General features: G+C 41.8%; 1 protein-coding gene across 1 annotated transcript in view; it reads left to right on the top strand.

Moving 5' to 3' along the window:
• The window catches only part of NUTF2 (nuclear transport factor 2), a 53,025-nt gene extending 30,846 nt beyond the window's left edge, over window positions 1-22,179 (top strand). Inside the window, exons 3-5 of the mRNA XM_073581717.1 lie at window positions 4,079-4,150; window positions 5,599-5,697; window positions 21,705-22,179. Of these exons, the coding sequence (XP_073437818.1) occupies window positions 4,079-4,150; window positions 5,599-5,697; window positions 21,705-21,818 (285 nt within the window). The 3' untranslated portion in view covers window positions 21,819-22,179. The remainder of the gene's footprint in view (window positions 1-4,078; window positions 4,151-5,598; window positions 5,698-21,704) is intronic.
• Window positions 22,180-25,515: the final 3,336 nt, after the last annotated feature.

Here is a 25,515-nt window from a genome sequence, read left to right as displayed (position 1 = left end):
CACTCACTGGCCACTTTATTAGGTACACCTGTCCAACTGTGTGTTAAGACTTAATTTCTAATCAGCCAATCACATGGCGGCAACTCAGTGCATTTAGGCATGTAGACATGGTCAAGACAATCTCCTGCAGTTCAAACCGAGCATCAGTATGGGGAAGAAAGGTGATTTGAGTGCCTTTGAACGTGGCATGATTGTTGGTGCCAGAAGGGCTGGTCTGAGAATTTCAGAAACTGCTGATCTACTGGGATTTTCACGCACAACCATCTCTAGGGTTTACAGAGAATGGTCCGAAAAAGAAAAAAAATCCAGTGAGCGGCAGTTCTGTGGCCGGAAATGCCATGTTGATGCCAGAGGTCAGAGGAGAATGGGCAGACTGGTTCGAGCTGATAGAAAGGCAACAGTGACTCAAATTGCCACCCGTTACAACCAAGGTAGGCAGAAGAGCATCTCTGAACGCACAGTGCGTCGAACTTTGAGGCAGATGGGCTACAGCAGCAGAAGACCACACTGGGTACCACTCCTCTCAGCTAAGAACAGGAAACTGAGGCTAAAATTTGCACAAGCTCATCGAAATTGGACAGTAGAAGATTGGAAAAACGTTGCCTGGTCTGATGAGTCTCGATTTCTGCTGCGACATTCGGATGGTAGGGTCAGAATTTGGCGTAAACAACATGAAAGCATGGATCCATCCTGCCTTGTATCAACGGTTCAGGCTGGTGGTGGTGGTGTCATGGTGTGGGGAATTTTTTCTGGGCACTCTTTGGGCCCCTTGGTACCAATTGAGCATCGTTGCAACGCCACAGCCTACCTGAGTATTGTTGCTGACCATGTCCATCCCTTTATGACCACAATGTACCCAACATCTGATGGCTACTTTCAGCAGGATAATGCGCCATGTCATAAAGCTCGAATCATCTCAGATTGGTTTCTTGAACATGACAATGAGTTTACTGTACTCAAATGGCCTCCTCAGTCACCAGATCTCAATCCAATAGAGCATCTTTGGGATGTGGTGGAACGGGAGATTCGCATCAGGGATGTGCAGCCGACAAATCTGCGCCAACTGTGTGATGCCATCATGTCAATATGGTCCAAAATCTCTGAGGAATGCTTCCAGCACCTTGTTGAATCTCTGCCACAAAGAATTGAGGCAGTTCTGAAGGCAAAAGGGGGTCCAACCCCTTACTAGCATGGTGTACCTAATAAAGTGGCCAGTGAGTGTATATTTGAGTAACATTTATAAAATTCATATGAAAGTTCAATTATGAAATATTAATACATTTTTTTAAAGCTGGAGTCGGTACATTTCTACCGACTCCAACTCCAACCAAAACTAACTCCGACTCCACGACTCCGACTCCACAGCACTGCTATATATGTCGGAAAACTACTTGGAAGGGAAGGAGCGCCGTTTGGCTTTTTTGAATGCAAAATTGGCTGGAATTAAGATCGACCACCATGTCGCGTTTGGAGAGCCCCTGATGTGCCTAAACAGTGGAAATCCCCCCACAAGTGACCCCATTTTGGAAACTAGATCTCTCAAGGAATCTATCTAGATGTGTGGTGAGGTAAATTTAGTAAAAATGGAACCAAAATTTGTCCCACAATTTCTGCTGAATTTAGAAATGCCCCAGATGTGGCTGTACAAGTACAACTTTTCCATATGGAGTGACTCGGGAGGGACTGAGTGCTATTTGCCTCCTGGAGTGCAGATTTTCCTAGGCTCCATATAAAGAGCCCCTAAGTGATGGAAAAGCAGAATACCCCTTTAACCCCTTCATGACCAAGCCTATTTTGACCTTCATGACCAGGCCATTTTTAGTAATTCTGACCAGTGTCCCTTTATGAGGTAATAACTCAGGAACTCTTCAAATCATAGCGATTCTGAGATTGTTTTTTTGTGACATATTGGGCTTCATGTTAGTAGTAAATTTAGGTCGATAATTTTTTGCGTTTATTTGTGAAAAAAATCGGAAATTTGGCAAAAATTTTGAATATTTAGCAATTTTCAAATTTTGAATTTTTATTCTGTTAAACCAGAGAGTTATGTGACACAAAATAGTTAATAAATAACATTTCCCACTTGTCTACTTTACATCAGCACAATTTTGGAAACAGCATTTTTTTTGTTAGGAAGTTATAAGGGTTAAAAGTTGACCAAGCGACTTCTCGTTTTTACAACAAAATTTACAAAACCATTTTTTTTTTTTTGTCATTTGAAGTCACTTTGAAGGGTCTATATGGCAGAAAATACCCAAAAGTGACACCATTCTAAAAACTGCACCCCTCAAGCTACTCAATACTACAGTCAAGAAGATTATTAACCCTTCAGGTGCTTCACAGGGACTAAAGCAACGTGGAAGGAAAAAATGGACATTTTAATTTTTGCAACAAAAATTTTCTTTTAGCATCAATTTTTTTCATTTTCACATGGGTAACAGAATAAAATGGATCCTAAAATTTGTTGGGCAATTTCTCCTGAGTACACCGATACCTCATATGTGGTCATAAACCACTGTTTGGGCTCACGGCAGGGCTCAGAAGGGAAGGAGCGCCATTTGACTTTTTGAATGGAAAACATGCTGGAATATTTAGCGCTTGCCATGTCGTGTTTGGAGAGCCCCTGTGCGCCTAAACATTGGAGCTCCCCCACAAGTGACCCCATTTTGGAAACTAAACCCCCCAAGGAACTTAACTAGATGCATAGTGAGCACTTTGAACCCCCAGGTGCTTCACAAATGGATCCGTAAAAATGAAAAAGTACTTTTTTTTTCACAAAAATGTTCTTTTAGCCTCAATTTTTTCATTTTCACGTGGGCAACAGAATAAAATGGATCGTAAAATTTGTTGGTCAATTTTTCCTGAGTACACCGATACCTCATGTGGTCATAAACCACTGTTTGGGTGCACGGCAGGGCTCGTAAGAGAAGGAGCACCATTTGACTTTTTGAATGAAATTTAGCTCCAATTGTTAGCAGACACCATGTCGTGTTTGGAGAACCCCTGTGTGCCTAAACATTGGAGAACCCCCAGGTGCTTCACAGAAGTATATAACGCAGAGCCATGAAAATAAAAAATCATTTTTCCACAAAAAATGATTTTTTTAGCCTGCAATTTTTTATTTTCCCAAGGGTAACAGGAGAAATTGGACCCCAAAAGTTGTTGTCCAGTTTGTTCTGAGTACGCTGGTACCCCATATGTGGGGGGGAACCACTGTTTGGGCACATGTCGGGGCTCGGAAGGGAAGTAGTGACGTTTTGAAATACCGACTTGATGGAATGGTCTGCGGGCGTCATGTTACGTTTGCAGAGGCTCTGATGTGCTTAAACAGTAGAAACCCCCCACAAGTGACCCCATTCTAGAAACTAGACCCCCCCACCCCCAAGGAACTTGCCTAGATGTGTGGTGAGCACTTTGAACCCCCAAATGCTTCAGACGTTTATAACGCAGAGACGTGAAAATAAAAAAATAATTTTTTTTTCCACAAATTTTTAGCCCCCAATTTTTTATTTTCCCAAGGGTAACAGGAGACGTTAGACCCCCCAAAGTTGTTGTGCAATTTTTCCTCAGTACGCTGATACCCCATATGTTGGGGTAAACCACTGTTGGGCACACGTCGGGGCTTGGAAGGGAGGGAGCACCGTTTGACTTTTTGACCACAAAATTGGATGGAATCAATGGTGGCGCCATGTCGCTATTGGGGACCCCATGATGTGCCTAAACAGTGGAAACCCCACAAATCTCACTCCAACCCTAACCCCAACACACCACTAACCATAATCCCAACTATAACCTTAACCCTAACCCCCAACACAACCCTAACAACTCCAACCCTTTTTAATCACGTACATAAAATCTATATTCCAATACAGTATCAATATAAAGTACAGATCACTGTGCAAAAACATCCTTTGTACAGTTCTGTAAAGAGACACATGAAACCGTTAAGGCTCTTGCAATCAGACTAGCACAAAATAAAAATTGTCAGAGGTCAAAATTGGCTGTGACACCAGGAGGTTGAGGAAGAGGCTTTTTTATTTATTTTAGTTATTATCCTCCTTCTCTTTTTATTTTTCAGACTGATGCTTCATGCCTAACTTGGGAAGGTCAGCAATATCAAGGCAAAGATGCGATTATTGAAAAGTTGTCAGTAAGTACAGTACTCGGCTGAATAATTTTTTTTTTTTTTTTATTAATCAATTTGACACGTGCAGAATTTGACACAAATGTGTAATGGATGGGGAACCTGCCCCTGGGATCCATTGGTGCCCCCTGTCTGTGAGAACAGGTGTAGAGTGAAAAGTAGAAGACCAAACATGTGCTGGAAGGTATTGAAGTCTCTGCCTACAAAGTTGTCTGCAGTGTGTTCTTGGTAGATTTGCCCATTTATTTCACTGCTAACATCAATTATTTCTTATTTCATTTCAGGGTGGATTGATTTAAATCACGCCGATTTAAATCATGATTTAAATCACGATTTAAATCAAAAGATTTTTTTCTATTTAAATCGGATCGATTTTAATCATGATTTAAATCACTGATTTAAATCAAAAGGTTTTTTTTTAATATAAATCACGATTAAAATGAGAAGTGAGAGCAGTGTGCATGTGCGCCCATAGTTACACGGACGAAACTAGGGGCAACGATCTAACGCCAGGGTGAGGGGGGGACCCCAAAGTAAGTAAAAATCTTTTTTGTTTTACTATATGGCAATAGGTAGGTGTTTAAAAGCAGCATGTCTTAATTGTATAAACTATTAATAGCCTCCACATTTTGTTCATACTGCCCCTTTAATTCCACACTTCTAGCTTGGTTTCAGTTTTGGTTTAGTTTCTTTTTCCCTGCATTCAGTTGACATGCCCAAACTTGTTGGATAGTCAGCAGTACTTGGCTCAGGCTGTAGTAACATCAGCAGTGCTTGGCTCAGGCTGTAGTAACAATCAAACTTCATAAGTGATCTGTGTGAGCCATGGCAGCAGGTCGTAAGAGAGACCCTATTTGGGTTCATTTTGTTGAGATGCCAGCAGCAGATCTTGGAAAGAAAGGTGCAAGAGCAAAGTGCAAATACTGTCAAAAGGATATCCAAGGACTTGTTTGCCGTTTGAAATCACATTATGAAAACTGCAACCAGAAGGGAAATGAAGATGTTGATAGTGATACAACTAATGTCAATGAACCCCCACAGCTTCTTATGCACCAGGAGCCTAGTACTAGTGGTAAGTCTGGCAATTAATTTACAACCTATTTTTTTAACAGACATTTTACTGGGATGGTTAAAGTCTATGAAAAGAAAAATGATTTAAATCAAAAAAATCTGATTTTTTTGATTTTTTTAAAAAAATCAAGATTTTTATCCACCCTGTTTCATTTCTTAGTAACGTTTCTTCTTTGCATTTTCTATAGCAAGGTTGTCCCTCTGTTTTTCCAGAAGTCGGCTAGCCTGTGTTTATGTTCTGGATGACCCAGAATATAACCTGGGACAGTAATACCAGTATAAATGAGCCAATTATTCAGTTAAATCTCATAATGTTTTTTTTTTTTTTCCCCCTCTTCCTTCCCTCCACTCTATTGATATCTTGTATGTATTTCATCTTGCAGATGCTTCCTTTCCAGAAGATCCAACATAGCATCACTTCACAAGACCATCAGCCGACACCTGACAATTGTATCATCAGTATGGTTGTAGGTCAGCTCAAGGTAATCGCATCTACTTCACCCCTAGGGTCGAGGTGTCCTGCTCTGTGTGTGTACTGAGCATGCCTTGTGAATATCACTTCATCCCCTATTTAAAGGGTTTATTCAGGACTATTTTTTTATTACTATGGACCTAAAAACTAACTGTGTGATAATTACTTGCATGTTCTACCTGTTGTTGGCACAGATTGACTGCTTCTGCCAGTGATTCAGCTGCTCCACATCAACAGAGCAGCTCTTCCAGGTTGCTCTGTCGAAGAGTCATGACTGCCGACGTCATGCTTATTGACAGCCTGGTCTCTGCAGTTAGCTGGCAATCAGCATGATGTCAGCAGTCATGCCTCATCGACAGAACAGCGGGGAGGAGAAACCAGTTCACTGTTGACATGACATCAATGGAAGCTGTTGAATTACCAGCAGGAACGGTCTGTGACCTCTCTGTGCCGAGCATCGGCACAAAACGCAACTACCTGCCTGTTGGTTTTTAGGCCCATACTAAAAGAAAAAAAGTTCCTGGATAACCTCCTTTCTTGTATAGTGGAAGAGAGTATTAAGGTGGCGTCTGATCCCTTTCATCTTTTCAACTCCTCCTCTCTCAGTTCCTAAAGGTGCCATACAGAATCGATTGAAGTTGCACAGTAAAGCCCACTATCCTTTGTGTGTTGGGGTTTCTCCCGATTTTCTGCAGGATAAGCCAGCTGTCTGTGTGCATGAAAGTTTCCTTCTACCAACTTTCAGTAATTGGTTGGAATAACAGTGCGAGTAGACTTGTTGCACTTTCACATGCCCAATCCTTTTCCGCTAGAACAGTCTGGCAGCTGCTTTTCTTTAGTGAGGATCCAAGCACTCTTAACGTGCGTGTGGGGAAAGTCTGAAGAAATAGCAGTCAGCCATATAATTATCTAAAGCATATGAGTAGTCCTGGTTTAAATAGTGGTAAAATTGCTCTGCACAATGGGCACCTGCAGCGTTCACGTTGGCACGTCATAAATTATGCAGATGTCATCGTCCCAGACCACCCTGTCATCTACATTTGCTTCCACGTGTTTGTGACATTTGCCCCTTCTAATGACAGCTCTAGTACTGGGTGATGCCTGTTGTGTTTTTGGTGTCTTGGGTGTGAGGTTCGGGCAGTGTTTGCCGGTGTGGTCATATTAGTGGGAGGCATGTTGATCACCGTGCTGTATAGCTAAGTGCATGGCTTACATGCACACATTCGCTTTCTGTGTACGTTTAGCATGTCTTCCGAAGGCTGTTCTTGTCCTAACTACTACTTTCACTCACATGCAATTTTTCTCTGGTGCTACGTTACAGCCAGATGATATATTGCAGTGAATAGTATTTGAGTAATATTTACACCGTGCCGACAAAACCCTCTGCAGTTTTCCGTAATGCAACTTTTTTTTCTTTCGGTGAGGAAAACGGGAAATTTTTTTCTTTCATGTGACTGTTGTTATTATTATTATTATTATTATTAATAATAATAATAATAATAATAATAATAATAATATTATTTATTTTTTTTTAAAGATATTGCACACTTCTGTCTGCAACATTCATTCTTTTATCCATTTTAAGATCCCTTGATATACATTTGCATCCTGATCAAAGTTTCAGATTTTTTTTATTGTAGGAGTGTCTCCCCTAGTAATATAGGCTGGATGTGAGCTCTGTGTGTACCTGCAGTGCTACATTTTTCATTAGCTCGTGTATCGGCACAGCTGTTATCTTCAGATTTATTTCCTTTTATTTCCAAATTTGCACATCCTTGAAACGCAGACCATGCGTAGATCGACCCTGCAGGTCCCCTGAGCTTTACTGACTGCCTCATGTGCCTATTCCTTAGGAGATCCAGCGGACCGGCAGGTTAGCGCAGTCTGTGATTGATGGACATGTAAATGCATCCTTATCCAATAATTTCTTCATTTTTGCGCTTTCATATTTTCCTCATTTTATTCCAAGAGTCACATGATTTTCTTGACAGAAAAAAGTTGACTACTTTATTTTTTTTAAATTGTATCGAATAAAAAAACCCCACACTTCTGTCTTTTTTTTTATTAGCTTTTTTGCCTTTTCATTGTGTTGTAAAGATCTGTTAGGCTGTTAGCTTCTTTCTCCAGGTCGGTGCTCTTAACCACTTAACTGCTGATGTGCCTTTTAACGGCCGCAGTTAAGGGTACTTATTCCACAGCATCGCTTTTTTACAGCACTGAGAAATAAGGGTATAGCGCCCCCCAGCATTGGAAAATCTCCAAATAAAGGCGATCCAACAAATAAAGACCGATTTAAAATGAATTCCTCTCTCCTCTGATATGATCTGACATATCAGAGAAGAGAGAAATGGGGTTCTTCAAGCCCCCTCCGATACCTCCGCCGTCCCCTGGTTCTCGGTTTCATCTTCCTGGGTAAAAAACGCTTGCGCAGTGCGCCCTCTGAGAGCTCCTGGTCGGTATCCGGCAAGGATATGGAATGTTTCCTATTTGATACTTTTGATCACTGTGATTGGACCCTATCACAGTGATCAAAATAAAAAATAAAAGTAAATAAAATCCCCCTTTGTCACCCGCTTAGTTATAAAATTATAAAATATTTTTTTTTATTTTTTTTTTTATTAATTTTTGGTGGTTGTGTTGGGGGTGGAGTTAGAATTGTTTTTTTTTTTTTGTTTGTTTTTGAAAGGTTAAAAAAACAAACAAAAACGATATGACTTTTTGATAACATTTGGTCGAAATATTGAACAGGTCGTCATTAGTGTTGAGCGCAAGTGCTCGCTACTCCAGTTTGCATGGGGGCTCGAGTATGCATGGAGTATCGCAGATCCCTTCGTGTTTTTTTTTTTTTTGTCAACTGCAAAACATGCGGGGCAGGGACTTGAGCGTTTCACTCGCGCACCTGCGATATTCGGTGCATAACTGAGGACCCAATGCAAATTGGAGTAGCGAGCACTTGTGCTCAACACTAATGACGACCTGTTCAATATTTCGACCAAATGTTATCAAATTCTGTGTCATACCTGTGGATTCAAAATGCTCACTATACCCATGGATAAATTCCTTGAGGAATCTAGTTTACAGAATGGGGTCACTTGTGGGGGGGGGGGGGGTTTCCACTGTTTAGGCACTTCGGGGGTCTGCAAAAACGACATGGCGTCCGCTCTCAATTCCAGCCAATTTTGCTTTCAAAAAGTCAAACGGCGCTGCTTCCCTTCTGAGCCCTGCCGTGCGCCCAAACAGATTTCCCCCACATATGGGGTATCGGTGTAGTCGGGGGAAATTGCACAACATTTTCTCCCGTTCCCCTTGTGAAGATATAAGTTTGGTTCTAAAGTACATTTTTTGTGAAAATTCATTTTTTCCTTCGGCATGGCTTCCGTTCTCGTGAAGCAACTGAAGGGTTAATAAACTTCTTGAATGTGGTTTTTTACACTTCAGGGGTGCAGTTTTCACAGTGGTGTCATTTTTGGGTATTTTCTTTCATAGAGGCCCTTCAAGTCTCTTTAAATGGAAGGTGGGCCCCCCCCCCCCCCCCCCCAAAAAAAAAAAAAAAAAAAATGGATTTGTGAATTTTGTTGTAAAAATCAGAATACGTTGGTCAACTTCTAACCCTTCTACCTTCCCAAAAAAAAAAAAAAATTGTTTCCAAAATTGTGCTGATATAAAGTTGGCATGTGGAAAATGTAATTTATTAACTATTTTCTGTGACATATCTCTGATTTAAGGGTCCAAAAATTAAGTTTGAAAACTGCAATTTTTTTTGCAAATTTCCAATTTTTTTTTTTTTTTAATTTTTTTATATAAATAATCGCAAGTCATACCGAAGAAATGTTACCACTATCGCATAGTACAATATGTCACGAAAAAACAGTCTCCAAATTAGTGGGGTACGTTGACGCGTTCCAGAGTTATTACCACATAAAGTCAGAATTGTAAAATTTGGCCCGGTCATTAAGGTCAGAATTGACTGTCACTAAAGGGTTAAGGTGAATGCCAAACTTGTACAGTTAATTTATTTTGTTTTGTTGGTGAAAAGTTTTGAAACTTGCTGGGGAAAAAAAACAAAACTTTTTTTCTCCACTTTGGAGACAGAACTTTTTTCCATCCATAGGGATGTATTAGGGCTTGTTTTTTTTCATGCTGAGCTGACTTTTATTAACACCCATTTGGGGGTACATACGACGATTTGTTTTTTATTGTATTTGCTTTGTGGGTGAAGAGTGGGGAAGTGTGACTGAATATCCTCATTTCTGGATCTTCAAAATGTTTTGTTTTGGTGTTTTCACAAGCGGGTTTTTTTTTTTTTTAGGGAAGAAAAGTCAATGATTTTATATTTTTTACTTTAAATTTTGTAGTTTTTGTTTTCATATTAGGGAATGTGAACCTGCAATTTGCTTATACTATACAATGCGATAACTCTGAAGTACACGATATATGGAAGTCTAGGTAGTCTTATGATGTCCAATGATATCTGGGCTTCATTTCAGGAGCAAGATGGTAGCGCCGCAATTTCCCCCACAGTCGTAACACGGGCAGCCAATGGAAGCCATCTACAGTGCAGCGGCAGCACTGATGTCATTTAAATGCAGTTATCAGAGTGACAGCGGCATTTAAGTGGTTAACTGCATTGATTAAAACACGCTCCGGCTGCTGTAGTTACAGGCAGATGCCGCCCGTGTTGCACAGCTGGCATCTGCCAGGTAAGGTGCGGGCTCAGCGCCAGAAGCTGCTCCATATGTTGCTTATCAAATTATTGAAAAAATAGGTTTGTACAGGGGTTAAAGAGGTTGTCACTAATCGTGTATTTATTGATGGGTTATGCCTAGCACAGTTTATGGCCTGTTAGGAAATATTACGGTACTTTAGACGAGGTTCACACATGGACTAGAATCGTATTCGAAAAATTCACTGCCGTCCCTAAATCCATTACTCCTATAGGTGGGAAGATTAATGCTAAATGCGGACATCACTGAAACGCGGTCCAATATAGCTGTGTGTTACTTCTATGCACTGTACCAGTGGTCTGTCGGCAACAGTGTCATTCCTAGGACATTATGCTGAGGCTGGGGGAGGAGTATGAAGGTGTAAGCGGAGCTACAGGTCTCTGCTCACTGCTGGCTTGCAGCGTAGCACATGGGATAATGGGCAATGTAGTAGGAAGGCAACAGAGGATGCTGAGATCAGAGCTGGTGCTAGGGGACAGGGAGTGAAGCTGAAAGGCATAAAACAACATGAAGATGGCAGAAGAGGTATATGGGGGTATTTAGGGTCATTATCCTTAAGCATTTATGGCAAAAAACAGTAACTAAGTCCGGATAGTGGATAACTTCGCTGAGAACTGCCGCTCCCATGTGTGGCTCAGGTGTGTCCCGACTATACAATGTGAGCAAGTCTCGCGGTTGCCGGATATAAACAGCTGATTAGTTGGTCTGCTTGGTCTTGGACCCCTAAGAACCTATTGATGATTATTAGTGATGAACGAGCGTGCTCGGATAAGGTGTTATCTGTGCATGCTTGAGGGCTAATAGTATTAGAGCACACCAAAGATACTCTATCTTAGAGTTGCCGTGGCTGCATCTCTCACGGCTGTCAAACAGGCACGAGACATCCAGCCATGTCGACTCATACAGTAGTCTCGGCATGCTCTAATTGGCACTGAGCATGCACAAGATAACACCTTATCCGAGCACAGTCACTTTTGATTGGCCCTCAGTATTCTGGTTCTGGACAACCCTTTTGACCTTCCAAATACAATCACTTTCCGAAGCGTTTTCTGTTTTATACGGCATCGCCATACTATACTCTGCACCATCATTACATGAGTTGTTGTGGTGTTGTACTTGTGCATGTTTGTGGATTTCTAAGGAAAATATGACTTTTTATAGCTAGAGAGTTTGACTGCGCTTTTAACCCTTTTCTGTCTTGGCTATACAACTACTTTACAACTTTGCTTGAAAGTTTCATTCTTCTCTTCTGTCCTGCTGCGGCTCTCATTTCTCTCTTCTTCTTTTCTCCCCCCACCCGCCCCATTCATACCTTCTGCTCAGGCAGATGATGACCAAGTCCTGGGATTTCAGCAAATCTTTATATTGAAATGTATTTCTGGTGCTTGGGTGTGTACCAATGAGGTCTTCAGGCTAGCGCTGCACAACATATAGCTGATTCCTGGTCCAGATGAGAGGTGTGTGCTTGTTTGGTTGACTTTTTATTTATTTATTTTGCCTTGAGTTGCTAACTTTTCGTTATAGGCCACCTTCACAAATGTGTTTTTTTTTTTTTGTTTTTTTTTTAAAGCTTTCATCTTATCTACAGTATTATGTAGGGTTGCAGATATCATTAATATACTATTGATGTTTGTCGACAGACTAGGCGGGCCTACTAAAAACCCAAACTTGCCTGATCTTGTCGTTTTATTTTCTTACTGATATACGATTGGTCTTATAGAATGACGTAAGGTACAGATGGCAGGCAGACTACATCAGACCAGTGTGGGTTTGTTGTACACTACACACCTGTTCATGCAATGGTTTTCCTTCATCATTTATAAGCATGTGCACATTGTTGATTCAGACGGAAGGCAGAAAAATCCCGAAGAACACATGAAAACAAGGAGTAATCTTACAGCTTTACACCCCATTGTCATTCTCACAAGCACCTGGAATGGCTACCAACAGTCTTGAAGTTCACAAAGTTGCCGAGTGCTTGTCTGCTTCCACCCTGCTGTTCAATTCATCCTAAATATCTCGCCGAGGTTGGGTGATGGCGGAGGCAGTGACTTCTGATGCAGCCTCCATCCTTCTTCTTCTTCTTCTTGGTCACATAGCCTGGATTGGGTCACTATATGGTTTCAACATATATTACGGTCCCGCTAAGCGCAAACAGGATTGGTTGGTGTATCGTTGCAGAACGCTGTAGTAGCCATGTTGGGTAAGTGCGCCTTGAATTTGGAATGAATCGCCAGCAAATCTCTGGCACACCTCTCCCTTCCATGCTTCATAGTGGGCACCACACGTAAAAACAGTCTACAGTACTCACTTCTGTATCTCACAAAGACATGGCAGCTGCTACCAAAATCTCAAATTGTGAATCAGACCACAGGACATATTTCCACTCACCTACTCTCCAGTCATTTTATTGCTTGACCCTAACTTGCCTCTTCTGATTTTGGCTTTTTAGTAGTGAGTTATTTGCAAGAATCCAGCTTTTATGGTCGAATAGATGCAGTCTCTACTGTACAGTTGTTAAAATGTGCCTACTACTTAGTGTGCATCATAGCAGAGGTTGTTTTTTTTTTTTTTGTTTTTTACTTGGTGCAGTCCCAATTAAGAGCCAGTTTCATCATAGCGACTGAGTTTTCATTATTGCACTTGGGGATACCTTCAAGGTTGTAGCAATATTGCATATTGACTGACCTACATGTCTCAGTGAGGCTGGACTTTTTCTCTTTCCTTAGTTGAGTGGGTCTTGCCATAATCTGGCTTAGAACAGATGTTGGATAGGGCTCTGCACTGTACTGAGCTGTGTACTCAACGCTGCCTCTGCTAATCGCACACGATAGTAAAAAACACTAGGTGGAGGCCGATGATCAGACAAATGAACTCTTGACGAGACTACCTGTTCATCGGAAGCCATTACAGGAGACAACCTGATGAACTGCTATAGAGAATGTCATTGGGGAGTAAGGCCATCATCAGTATTTATTTTTTTTCTTTTTTAAGCTGAACCTCATCAAAGTTGGTTTCACACATGCTGACTTGCGTTTTTGCTCTGTAAAAAGAATCAAGTCTTTCTTTCAGTCTAAATAAAATAATGCTTTGCAATTTCAACTTTGCATATGGGCAGAGAAGCTCCTGATGCCATCATCAAATGTCTCTATCGGGTTGGTGTATATAGAGTATGTCTGTCTGCTGTGCTCTTCCATCCAAAGGCATCCTGCAAAGAAACAAACTGCATAACACTGCATAGTATACGGCCCAAGTGTGACGCATGCCTAGGGTTGTAGTATGCATGTCCTGAATGTGAGTATATTCTAGAGCTGTGACCCTCGGATACCCACCATATGAGCAGAGCATGGCCACTGCTTATGTTAATGGATAATGATGTAGCCACTACGTCACAAGATCCACCGATGTCTTTATGAAAGTTCTTAAAGGATATTGACACCGTCCGTCAGTGGCGTTTTTTACCTTATGCATGTATTTTGGGCTATAAACCCGCTCTGATTACTAAAACCTAGGAACTGAAGCATTCATCTGAACATTTCTCCTACAGTCGGCTTCACTTGATAACCCAAATACTTCACTCGCTTTAGAAGGGAATCTATCAGCACAGATTGACTGTTCAAACCAAGCAGAGGCGCTCGGTGCTTCACAGCAGTCAATTTTTTTTATGTACACCTTCACACCTGTTTGGTTTCCATCTATTTCTGCCCTTCTTTAGCTCTTTGAAACAAAAGCTGTCAATCAAATAAGGGCAGAGGGTGGCTATAGAGGGGAAAACAATCAGGTGGGACGGTGTAAAGTGGCATGTAAAAGTTTGGGCACCCCTGGTCAAAATTACTGTTTTTGTGAACAGTTAAGCAAGTTGAAGATGAAGTGATCTCTAAAAGGGCTAAAGTTAAAGATGACACCTTTCCTTTGTATTTTAGGCAACATATTTACATGTATGTATGTGTATATACACTCACTGGCCACTTTATTAGGTACACCTGTCCAACTGTGTGTTAAGACTTAATTTCTAATCAGCCAATCACATGGCGGCAACTCAGTGCATTTAGGCATGTAGACATGGTCAAGACAATCTCCTGCAGTTCAAACCGAGCATCAGTATGGGGAAGAAAGGTGATTTGAGTGCCTTTGAACGTGGCATGATTGTTGGTGCCAGAAGGGCTGGTCTGAGAATTTCAGAAACTGCTGATCTACTGGGATTTTCACGCACAACCATCTCTAGGGTTTACAGAGAATGGTCCGAAAAAGAAAAAAAATCCAGTGAGCGGCAGTTCTGTGGCCGGAAATGCCATGTTGATGCCAGAGGTCAGAGGAGAATGGGCAGACTGGTTCGAGCTGATAGAAAGGCAACAGTGACTCAAATTGCCACCCGTTACAACCAAGGTAGGCAGAAGAGCATCTCTGAACGCACAGTGCGTCGAACTTTGAGGCAGATGGGCTACAGCAGCAGAAGACCACACTGGGTACCACTCCTCTCAGCTAAGAACAGGAAACTGAGGCTACAATTTGCACAAGCTCATCGAAATTGGACAGTAGAAGATTGGAAAAACGTTGCCTGGTCTGATGAGTCTCGATTTCTGCTGCGACATTCGGATGGTAGGGTCAGAATTTGGCGTAAACAACATGAAAGCATGGATCCATCCTGCCTTGTATCAACGGTTCAGGCTGGTGGTGGTGGTGTCATGGTGTGGGGAATTTTTTCTGGGCACTCTTTGGGCCCCTTGGTACCAATTGAGCATCGTTGCAACGCCACAGCCTACCTGAGTATTGTTGCTGACCATGTCCATCCCTTTATGACCACAATGTACCCAACATCTGATGGCTACTTTCAGCAGGATAATGCGCCATGTCATAAAGCTCGAATCATCTCAGACTGGTTTCTTGAACATGACAATGAGTTTACTGTACTCAAATGGCCTCCTCAGTCACCAGATCTCAATCCAATAGAGCATCTTTGGGATGTGGTGGAACGGGAGATTCGCATCAGGGATGTGCAGCCGACAAATCTGCGCCAACTGTGTGATGCCATCATGTCAATATGGTCCAAAATCTCTGAGGAATGCTTCCAGCACCTTGTTGAATCTCTGCCACGAAGAATTGAGGCAGTTCTGAAGGCAAAAGGGGGTCCAACCCCTTACTAGCATGGTGTACCTAATAAAGTGGCCAGTGAGTGTGTGTGTGTGTGTGTGTGTGTGTATATATATATATATGTGTGTATATATATATGTGTGTGTGTGTATATATAATATATAATATAATATAATATAATATAATATAATTTTTTTTTAAATCTTTTACATTTAAAAATCTGCAAAAGGGTGGAAAAAGGCCAATACAAAGGTTTGGACATCCTGCATGGTTAGTACTTAGTGGCACCCCCTTTTGCAAGTATCTTAGCTTGTAAAGGCTTTTTGTAGCCAACTAAGTGTCTTGTTTGAGGGATTTTCATTAATTCTTCCTTTATAAAATTCTTCCAGTTCTGTGAGATTCCTGGGTCCTCTTCCATCGCAGGGCTGTGGAGTCGGTAAGCCACAGTTGCGACTCCTGGATTTTATCAGACTCCGACTCCTTCATAAATGGCCAATTCATAACAACAAATTTACTGTTGTAAAATATTAAACATCGTGCTTATTCAGTTTCTCACCATCATATAAGTAATCAGACCACTTAGAGCAAAAACTACATTTATTAGAATACAATTAGAATATAGCAAATAACTTTTATAAACTTTTCTAAACTGTAAGTAAATATGCAATAAACACTTATATGCAGTTAATAAGAAGAAATCTATAAATTTGTCCTCAGAAAAAGTATTGCCTCTGTCAGATCCTCCTTCATGGATGCCCTCAAATCTGATCTAATTATTTTGAGAACAGAGAACAACCTCTCTACACTAACTTGTGTTGGTGGCAAAGCAGTAACCACTCGGGCAACATCTCTGACAATGTCAGGATACAGAGGAATCGCTTGTTGCACTGTTATTTTTGATGAACGGTCAAATTTCTCAATTTCTTTTAGTGCACATGAAAAATTCTGCTGAAATGTACTGGCTGTGTTCCTTGATGGGGATGACTCCTCTTCTATGCGGGAACGCTTTGCACGGTCCTTGTGATCCAAATATTTTTCAAAATTCAATTCTTCATCAATTGATCATGAGGGTGAAGATGTGGCAGGACGACCAAATTCTTCTTGTTCCTCCTGACTGTTCTGCAACCCTTTCATCCTTACTGCTATTTCAAACAGAGCTTCTTTTCCTTTACTTAGCTGTTGATCATCTAGAAGAATCCGATGCATTGGGTCTACATAAACAGCTGCCAAAAGAATGTTATTTTGTAATAGTAGCTCCTCTCTCCGTTTCATTGATGTAGCAATGCCACTTGCAATTAACCCTCCTCTTTGGGACAGGCGAAACATCAGGTTCTTCCACTCCTTTAAGAAAATACCTGGAGTTAAGTCCTCTGCTTGTAATTTTTTAGTCACTGTAAATGGGTGCTCTAGCAATTTTTCCAGCTCAGTCACCTGATTCCATTGACTTTCATTTAGCGTCAGTTGAGGGTTAGCTATGTCTACAAGAAAGGTTTTCAGTTCAACCAAGCGCTGAATCATTAAGTACTGCCCCATCGTGTGGCTTGATCAATAATTGCCCCTTTTCCAGCACGTCTCTTCAAAATTGAGTCAACTTTAGGGGTTCTGGCAACAGTAGCCAATTTTCTCACCTTGCCAATCAGTGCAGCAGCATGTCCTTCTTGCAGACTGTCTCTTATAGCCAGCTGTAGCGTATGCACAACACAGCGCATGTGATGAATGAAAGAACATATTGACACAGTTTCAACAAGATCATCAAAACTATCACGTTGCTGTTCATCTGAAGCAACTTCAGTTTGCTCCTCAGTTACAATACGGTGTTCCTCTATTTCAAACATTTCTGTGTCTGTGGACCCAGAATGTTCTTCTAGCTGCTGGTCACCATCATTACTCTCATTCATTAGCTTAATAGTACTTATCATATTTGAAGCATTGTCAGTTACGACAGAAAGAACTTGCTCTTTTTTAAGTTCATAGACTTGCAGAACCTTTTCCACCAAGACCTGGAGAAACTCACTGGTGTGATGAGCTTTGGTGTCTTTTACTGCCAATGTCTTGGTAACTATTTCATTTTTGTCACAAACAAATCGGACATTGATGGCAAAATAGTTCACTCTGTGACGTGTGCAGGCATCCATTTTAAGAAACAGAAAGCGTCCCTTGAGAGTTTTTTTAAGTTCTTCCTTTTGTTTAAAAGCTTCGATTACTAATTTTCTAATACTCTCTCTCTCCAGAGAAACACCAAGCTTGCGGGCCATTTCCCCATTCAGACACAAAAGCTGGTCGTGAAAATAATGAAATAGGCACACTATCCTTTACAACAAGCTCTATGATCTGTTTTTTAAATGTATCTACTGTCATTGTCACAGTAACTTTGTCACTGACAAAATATCTTGCAACTGATGGCTGCAAAGTTCTCTGCTCCTTTGTTTGGCTGGAAGAGCTGGGCACTGGTTCATTGGTTTGGATGCAGTCTTTCTCATCCACTGCTTTCAGTACTTCTGGATGAAAGCGCTGTAAATGTCTCTTTAGATTAGAAGCTCTGGAAGGGCCTTTTTTTTATCTTTGCCTGAATATGCACTCATCTTGGCTTCACAGCATTTGTTTTCGTCTGGATCATTTGTCATACACTGACAGACATAATGTTTTCTATCTTGAGTGATGGTGAAATGTTCAAATACAGCTGATTTAATGTGATGCTTCTTTGACATTCTCAGGTTTTTAATTCTGCATTCACAATCCAAATGACAATTGTTTTTCCTAAAAACAATTGTACAAAATTATTGCCAGGTCGTACAACTGATATAGTGGTCAGTAATACTGTTATTATTCCTCATGTACTCACAGTTAACTGATACAAAGTTTGTTGAAAGGATAATACTTCTTACAGTCTTCCTCTTCTGAGTAGCAGGCAGCTGTGAGATGCGTGGAAGACTCACACCTAGTATGATCTAGTCTAGAGGAGGAGCTTTACTACTAAGAATTTTGCAGCACATTTTCACTTTCAGTTTCATACATTGTAAGTAGGGGGGTTGGGGCAGCATGAGGTTAACCAAGTATAAGATTAGATAAGGGCAGTGGAGAACAGTGACACACAAGAAGTGAGAAATGTCTCTATCTCCAGCAGAACTGCTTATCACTGTTGTTCATAGTTTGATAGAACATATATATTTGAGTAACATTTATAAAATTCATATGAAAGTTCAATTATGAAATATTAATACATTTTTTTTAAAGCTGGAGTCGGTACATTTCTACCGACTCCGACTCCAACCAAAACTAACTCCGACTCCACGACTCCGACTCCACAGCCCAGTTCCATCGTCTGCTATTTTGAGGTCTAGCCACAGATTTTCAATGATGATCAGATCAGGAGACTGTGAGGGCCATTATAAAACCTTCAGCTTCCGTCTTTTGAGGTCTATTGTGAATTTTGATGTGTGTTTAGGATCATTATCTGTTTGTAGAAGTCATCCCCTTTTCATGCTCAGTTTTTTTACAGATGATGTTACGTTGGCATCAAGAATTTGTTGCCCTTTTTTCTCTCCGCATACCTTTGATCATTATGGCCAAAGAGTTCACTTTTAACCTCATCGGTCCACAGGACTTTCCAAAATGCATCAGACTTGTTTAGATGTTCTTTTGCAAACGTCTGATGCTGAATATTATGGTGAGGGTGCAGGAGAGGTTTTCTTCTGATGACTCTTCCATGAAGGCCATGTATGTACAGGTGTATCTGAATAGTAGAAAAATGTACCACAACTCTGGTATATCTGGAGTCTGCTAAATCTTTCTTACGATCTTGTAAAGTCAAGTGGGGGTTCTGATTTGCCCCTCAAGCAAACTTGCAAGCAGCTCTCACTGAAATTTTGCTTGGTCTTCCAGAATTTATCTTGACCTCCACTGTTCCTGTTAGCTGCCATTTCTTAATCACATTTCAAAGTGCGGAAAGAGCAAATAGAAGATGGCAAGTATTTTCATATAGTTTTCTCCTGCTTTGTGGGCTGCCACCATTTTCATTTTCAGAGTGCTAGGCAGCTGCTTAGAAGAACCCATGGCTGCTGTTTTTTGGCACAAGGTTAGAGGAGGCTAGGCTTTAATAAAGCTGGGAAATTTGCATCACCTGGCCTTTCCTAACAATGATGGTGAACAAGCCTGATAAGGTCGAAAACCTTTGTCAAAGTTAACTGCGCGCACATCTCCAAGGGTGCTCAAACTTTTGCATCAACCCATTTTCCTTTTTGTAATTTTTTTTAAAATATTAGTTTTTTTTCCCCTAAAGTACAAAGAAATGTCATATTTAACTTTGGACTTTTTATAGCTCATTTCATCTTCAACTTGCTTAACTGTTCACAAAAACAGTAATTTTGACCAGGGGTGCCCAAACTTTTACCTGCCACTTTACACCTTCTCACCTGATTTGTTTTCCCCTCTATCGTGCACCCCCCCCGCTGTATTTAAATGAAAGGCCTCACTGTGAATCACTAAGCGGTGGGACTTAATAGCTGTTCAAACTCTGTGCTGACAGTCCCATTAATTAATTAGCTAACCTGGTGTTTCCTACACATGGTTGACATGGCGTGCTCTTTTCATTAATGCTGTTGTCCTTTATTTTTGAAAGCCACTAGGGCCATTTTGCTATCACTTCAAATTGTTTGTTTCTCCCCATATGTTTTCGTGAGCAATATTCTGTCGTTTATTGCATCCGTACATCCCACTCCCTTCATTATTAGCAGCGGTCGTGTGTACTTAAGTCAAGTATAGTCACCAATTGCATCCTTCGTGGTAGTTGCCACACTACACCACCTCTCTCTATCCCACCCTATGCAGCTACAGATATAAATTATCCTTAATAGAAGAGAGCAAAAAATATAGATACCATAAAATGATTGGCAGTGAACCTTTGCTGACTCACAACTGACTCTATATAAAGGTGGCATGTGCAGAGGTTCCAGTGCATTCCTATAAGATGAAGCTTCAGCTTGCCTCCTGACAGAAAGAATCCTATCACAAGTAGGTGGCAGGGAAATAGGCAGAATCTGTATTGCAGGATGGGTGAGGAAGGGGCAGCAGCTCTGTCATTGATCTATCACTGGTGAAGTTAGGTGAACTGTATTAGTTGTGCATAAAATCTGAGAGGCAGAAGATCCAGAAATGGAGAGACGCACAACAAAATGTACACTTTCTGTGCTTATGGTGGGAAAGCCTATATTTATTTTTTTTTACAAGTACAGTGAAATCCGAGTTGCACTTGCTTGAAAACTTGTCTGCTTGATGTCATATTCTGACTATTTTGTAGGCATTTGTTCAGCTAAGGGGTTCACAATGCAGCTTTATCCACATGTATGATAAGAATTATTTATTTGTTTACATGTAACTTGTAACAGAGTTCTCCATAATATTCAGATGTGTAACATAGTAAACTGCTTAAAGACCACTGACCTTAGGAATCTCAATGGGAACCTGTCACTTGAAAAAGAAATGCAATTAACCTGCAAATATTGGCTTAAATTGCACGTTAATAGGGTTGTGAACCCACCTGTCGCTGGCACTTAGTTCCCCGCTGCTGAAAGCAAATTAACTTTATTCCTCTTGGCAGCATTCGGGTTCCAGCCATAGAAGCAGCGCCGGTGCAGTTTGACACCGCTCTGTGTACAGGTTTTGAACACTATTAACCTGCAGAGTAACCCTATATCTGTAGGATATTGACATTTTTTTTCGGGTGACAGGTTTCTTTGAAAGCAGTGATGGCCTGATTTTTAAAGGGGTTTCCTCTAGATTTTTTAAGTCAACGGTAGGAAATGACTCTGGTGAATGGGGGCGGGGTGCAAGCACAATTACCAAGAAGCAACTTACTGCTACAAAGGTCTTGTGATCACAGCAGCCTCTGCACTATTTCATGGACTCAATATAAATGTGTAATAACACATCAGAGACGTAAACAGAGCTAATTAGAGGGGTGTAGAAGCAGTCACCAGGCATCCGGATCCACTGTGTCTGTACCCTGAAAGATGGAGAATAATTGCCGGTTAGTAAGTTTGTTCATGGATTTGCTTAGCTCTACTTGCAGGTAATGTGATAAAAAATGGCGGCCTTAGGTTTGTGTAATTTTTATATATAATTTTGATGTAATGTACTGATGTGACTGTGTAGTTTGACCGTATATTTCCAGGCTAATTCTGTTGTGTTTTTTCTCTTTTTTTAGGCAGACGATGACCAGGTTATTGGATTCCATCAAATGTTTCTACTTAAGAACGTGCAGGACACCTGGGTCTGTACAAATGACATGTTTCGGCTAGCACTGCATAACTTTGGTTGAATTGCCTCAAGAGGAGACAGGATAATACAAATCTGCCCTTCAATTTTTATTTTTATTTTTTATATTTTTCCCTTTTTCTTTCGCCTCTACAAAGGATTCTCCTTATCCACAGAACAATGCAGACACCATACACCGTTTATCAGTTGAAAACTGGGCATGAAAGTATTAAGCCTGATGCAGCCTAGTTATTGCAGTGGCTACTGTTTGCATACTAGCCATCTACGTGTGACTTTTGGAGTTGTTTTGCATTTAACAGTTTCCAAGCATTTGGCTTTTTGAATTGGATTGCTTTTTATGTAAGCTCATTTATTTGGTAATCCAAAGAAATTGGAAATAAAAGTTCAAAAAAAATCCCTGTTTACTTGGGTTGTCTGTCGTTTTTTGTTTTTTTTTTTTCTTCCCAGTTGCACCTTAAATCCCCCAGACTACGGTTGCACCAAAACTAATTTTAGCCCACATCCTGTAAAAGGAAAACATCAATTTTAAAGACAAAAAATACATTGTGGGCCTGCATTTCCAATCCGTCAGCTGTATAAATATCCACGGATGACGGCCCAAGTCTGAAAAGAAATGCAGGTTGTAAGTGGTGTCATGTATATAGACTAAAGCAATCTCGTTCACACCGTACGTGTTCTCTGAGCAATGCCCTTTGGTCGTCTTGTGTACGTGATGTCATTTAGGTTCTCGTTTTCTCCTATACGTCCACCAGTTTTGGTACATTTTCCTATGAATGTGTCGTATGTTTGTATGTTCTCATTTTGATTGCTAGCAAAAAATGTGCTCAGTAATGTTATGGCACCTAATCAGCCAGAACTTGTGTGGTTCTTATTAATTTAAATTCTTGCTTCTGGACCATTGTTGCCTTGTTAGTTATTCATTAGAGGTTGTGCACTACTTTAATATTGATGTCCTATCCATAGGATAGGGCATCAATGTTTGATAGGTTGGGGTCCGGCACTTGGCGCCCAGAAGTACTTACTTGTGCTTGCGGAGCTTAGCTGTCTATTTGTTTTTGCCGGGGCTTGTTAGGCTGGTTTCACATTAGCGTTTTTCTGCGCAGCGCATCGTGCGCATGCGTCATGCGTACCTATGTTTAACATGGCGTACGCATGGTCTTGCGTTTGTACGCGTTCGTCTGCGTTTTCGTGCGCATGCGTTTCCAGGTTTGCGTCTAGACATGCCGGAGGCAACATGTTGCATTTATGGGTCCGTCGCACAGAATGCGTCAAAACACATTAGTCTATGGGAACGCAGGCGTGCGCATGGACATGCGTACGCCTGCGTTTGCGTACGCATGCGTTTTAAGAGTATACATGTCTAGACACTGGTTTAAACCACCCCTTCCCATGACACATGCCTACTGGTGTCCCATTGATGGAGTCTGTTTCAAGGATTCTTCAAGGATTTTCATCCTGTGAAATGTGACACCAAGAAAACGCATGCGCATAAAAGCAAACGCATGTGCGTTTTTGCATGTGTTTCTACTTAGGCATGATGCGCTGCGCACAAAGACGCAAATGTGAAACTAGCCTTACTGCACATCTGACTCCTATTCTATTGCACAGGAGGCGGATGTGTAGTACCCACAGTTGCCACTACACGTAGACGGCTAAGCTCCGTAAGCACTTCTGGACAGCGGCTGACACCGATAACAGCTGATCGGCTTTCGGCGTTGAGTGCCATAGCACGGCCAATCAGATATTGCCCTATCCTAAATGTAGGTCATAGATGTAAAAGTAGTGGACAAGCTCTTAAAATGCTGAATTGATATAGCTCTGTCTAGAATGATTGCAGTGGAAGACTCCTGACATATTTCTCTGCTGAACGGCAGCATTATAGACTGTGTAGGCACAAAGTGATATATCATATACACACGCTCCTTGCCATGCTTTAGGGCTGCTTCTGTTTCCATGGGTTATGCCCTTTCTCCCTAGGTGCACTGCCCCAGCTTCTTGTCCATTCTGCCACAGTAAAGGGGAAAAAAAACCCAACCCTTTCTTATTCCACCTTGGATCCCATGATTGTCACTGTTGCCTCCTTGTGTGACCATGGCCTATGCTTCCAGCCACACTGCGGCGCTCCTTGACTAGTGAAGTGGCAGATACAAAAAGTTGGTCAAAGTGGGTGACCATACAGTGGCCCAATTCGGCACCATCTTGGGACAAGCAATTCAGCTTTCTCGTCAGCTGAGGTCAGGCAGAAGGAATTGGTAGCTCGGGCTTCTTTGTAAAAGTGGAGTTGAGGTGGACGACATGGTAGAAAAATGACCCTTGTAATAGCGTCGGTATTGGGCCATTTTTCCAGGATGTCCCTCCTGACAGCACCATGGAGGTCCTCCTCCTCCCACGAGAGGTTAAAAAGCTCCTCCTCACCCACCTCCCTCAGTGTTTTTCCTGTCCCTCCATGGAGGGACGCAGGAGAGAGCAAGCAGGAGCTTACCGGATGGGTTCAGGGGGATCATGCAGCACAGCTAATCCTTCCCCCTGTCGAGGCCCGATGCCGACACGCTCTGATGGGGAGTCCCTCAGCTCCAGATACCAGTCGAGCGAAGCTCCTGGGTTGAGCTGCTTCCTCCCAATGGGGGGCTCTTGGTTTTGGTGCGCTGCATCTTCTGGAAGATGCGCGGTGTGCAGGTCCGTCGCACGTCCGGTGACGTTAGAAAGGTGCCGGGGTACGGGGTCTGCGTGCGCTCCAGGGTGGAACACGAAAGTGATGTGGAGACTGGTAATAAAACCATTACTTGGGTCTCAGGAGGCACTCGGCATGCATGGGGTCAAGTGGGCAGAGGAGACCAGGACTGCGTGGTGTTTTATGCAGTCCCACCTTCCTTTCCAGCAGCCGGATTATCCCTTCTCTCTATACTAAATAGGATAAAGTAACCCCAGTTTGTCTCTCCCTACGACTAAGTGGTCTGGCATGGCCTCTGTAAGGTCCAGGAGCTGTTCTATATTTAATATAAAATTGCCGGAAGATCGCTCTGCGAGGGCTGCACCACCAAATTTGTGAGGGAAGAACAGTCGTCCCTACTGTCTGAAATGAGGTCCCTAATTTGTGAGGTCCAGGATTCTAAATCTAGCCTCACCCTGCCACAACCTTCCAATCCAGGTTAAAGAGCTAAGATCTTAATGGGAGATGGACCTAAGCTCTGACGAGGAGTTCCAGTTTCTTGGTTCAGACCAGGAAGAAGAGGGTGAATTTAGTAATAGAAAATCCAGAACGGGGCAGGAGATATTTATTTGCCTTTGAGGATACCGATCACCTAGTCCAGGCAGTCAGAAATACGATGCAGGTGGAGGAGGCCCCAAAACCGCAATCCATACAGGATGAGATGGGGGGGGGGGGGGGGTCTCTGCACAGAAGAAAGGAGTGTTTCCGGTGAATGACCATATCTGGACGAAGGTCTTGTAGGAATGGGAGGATGCAGAGAAACACTTGCTGGTACCACGAGACTTTAAAAATTGTTTACATTTTGGTCCTGAAGACACTAAGGTCTGGGAGGAGGTTCCCAAGATAGAAGTACCGGTGGCTAAAGTTGCTAGGAAGACGCCTATACTAGGGTTGATCGAATAGCTTGGATAAGAGCTTACTGAATAGCTTCATCAGAAACTCAGACACTTTAGCTATTCGGATAAGCTCTTGTCCGAAGCTACAGTATTCGCTCATCTCTAGTCTATACCCTTTGAAGACTCATCGAGTC

This window comes from Dendrobates tinctorius, unplaced genomic scaffold (genome assembly GCF_039654945.1).
Source record: "Dendrobates tinctorius isolate UK_male_01 unplaced genomic scaffold, ASM3965494v1 ptg000009l, whole genome shotgun sequence".
Taxonomy (NCBI): Eukaryota; Metazoa; Chordata; class Amphibia; order Anura; family Dendrobatidae; genus Dendrobates; species Dendrobates tinctorius.
The sequence above is the reverse complement of the archived record's forward strand: the minus strand, read 5'-3'. Positions and strand labels throughout refer to the sequence as shown.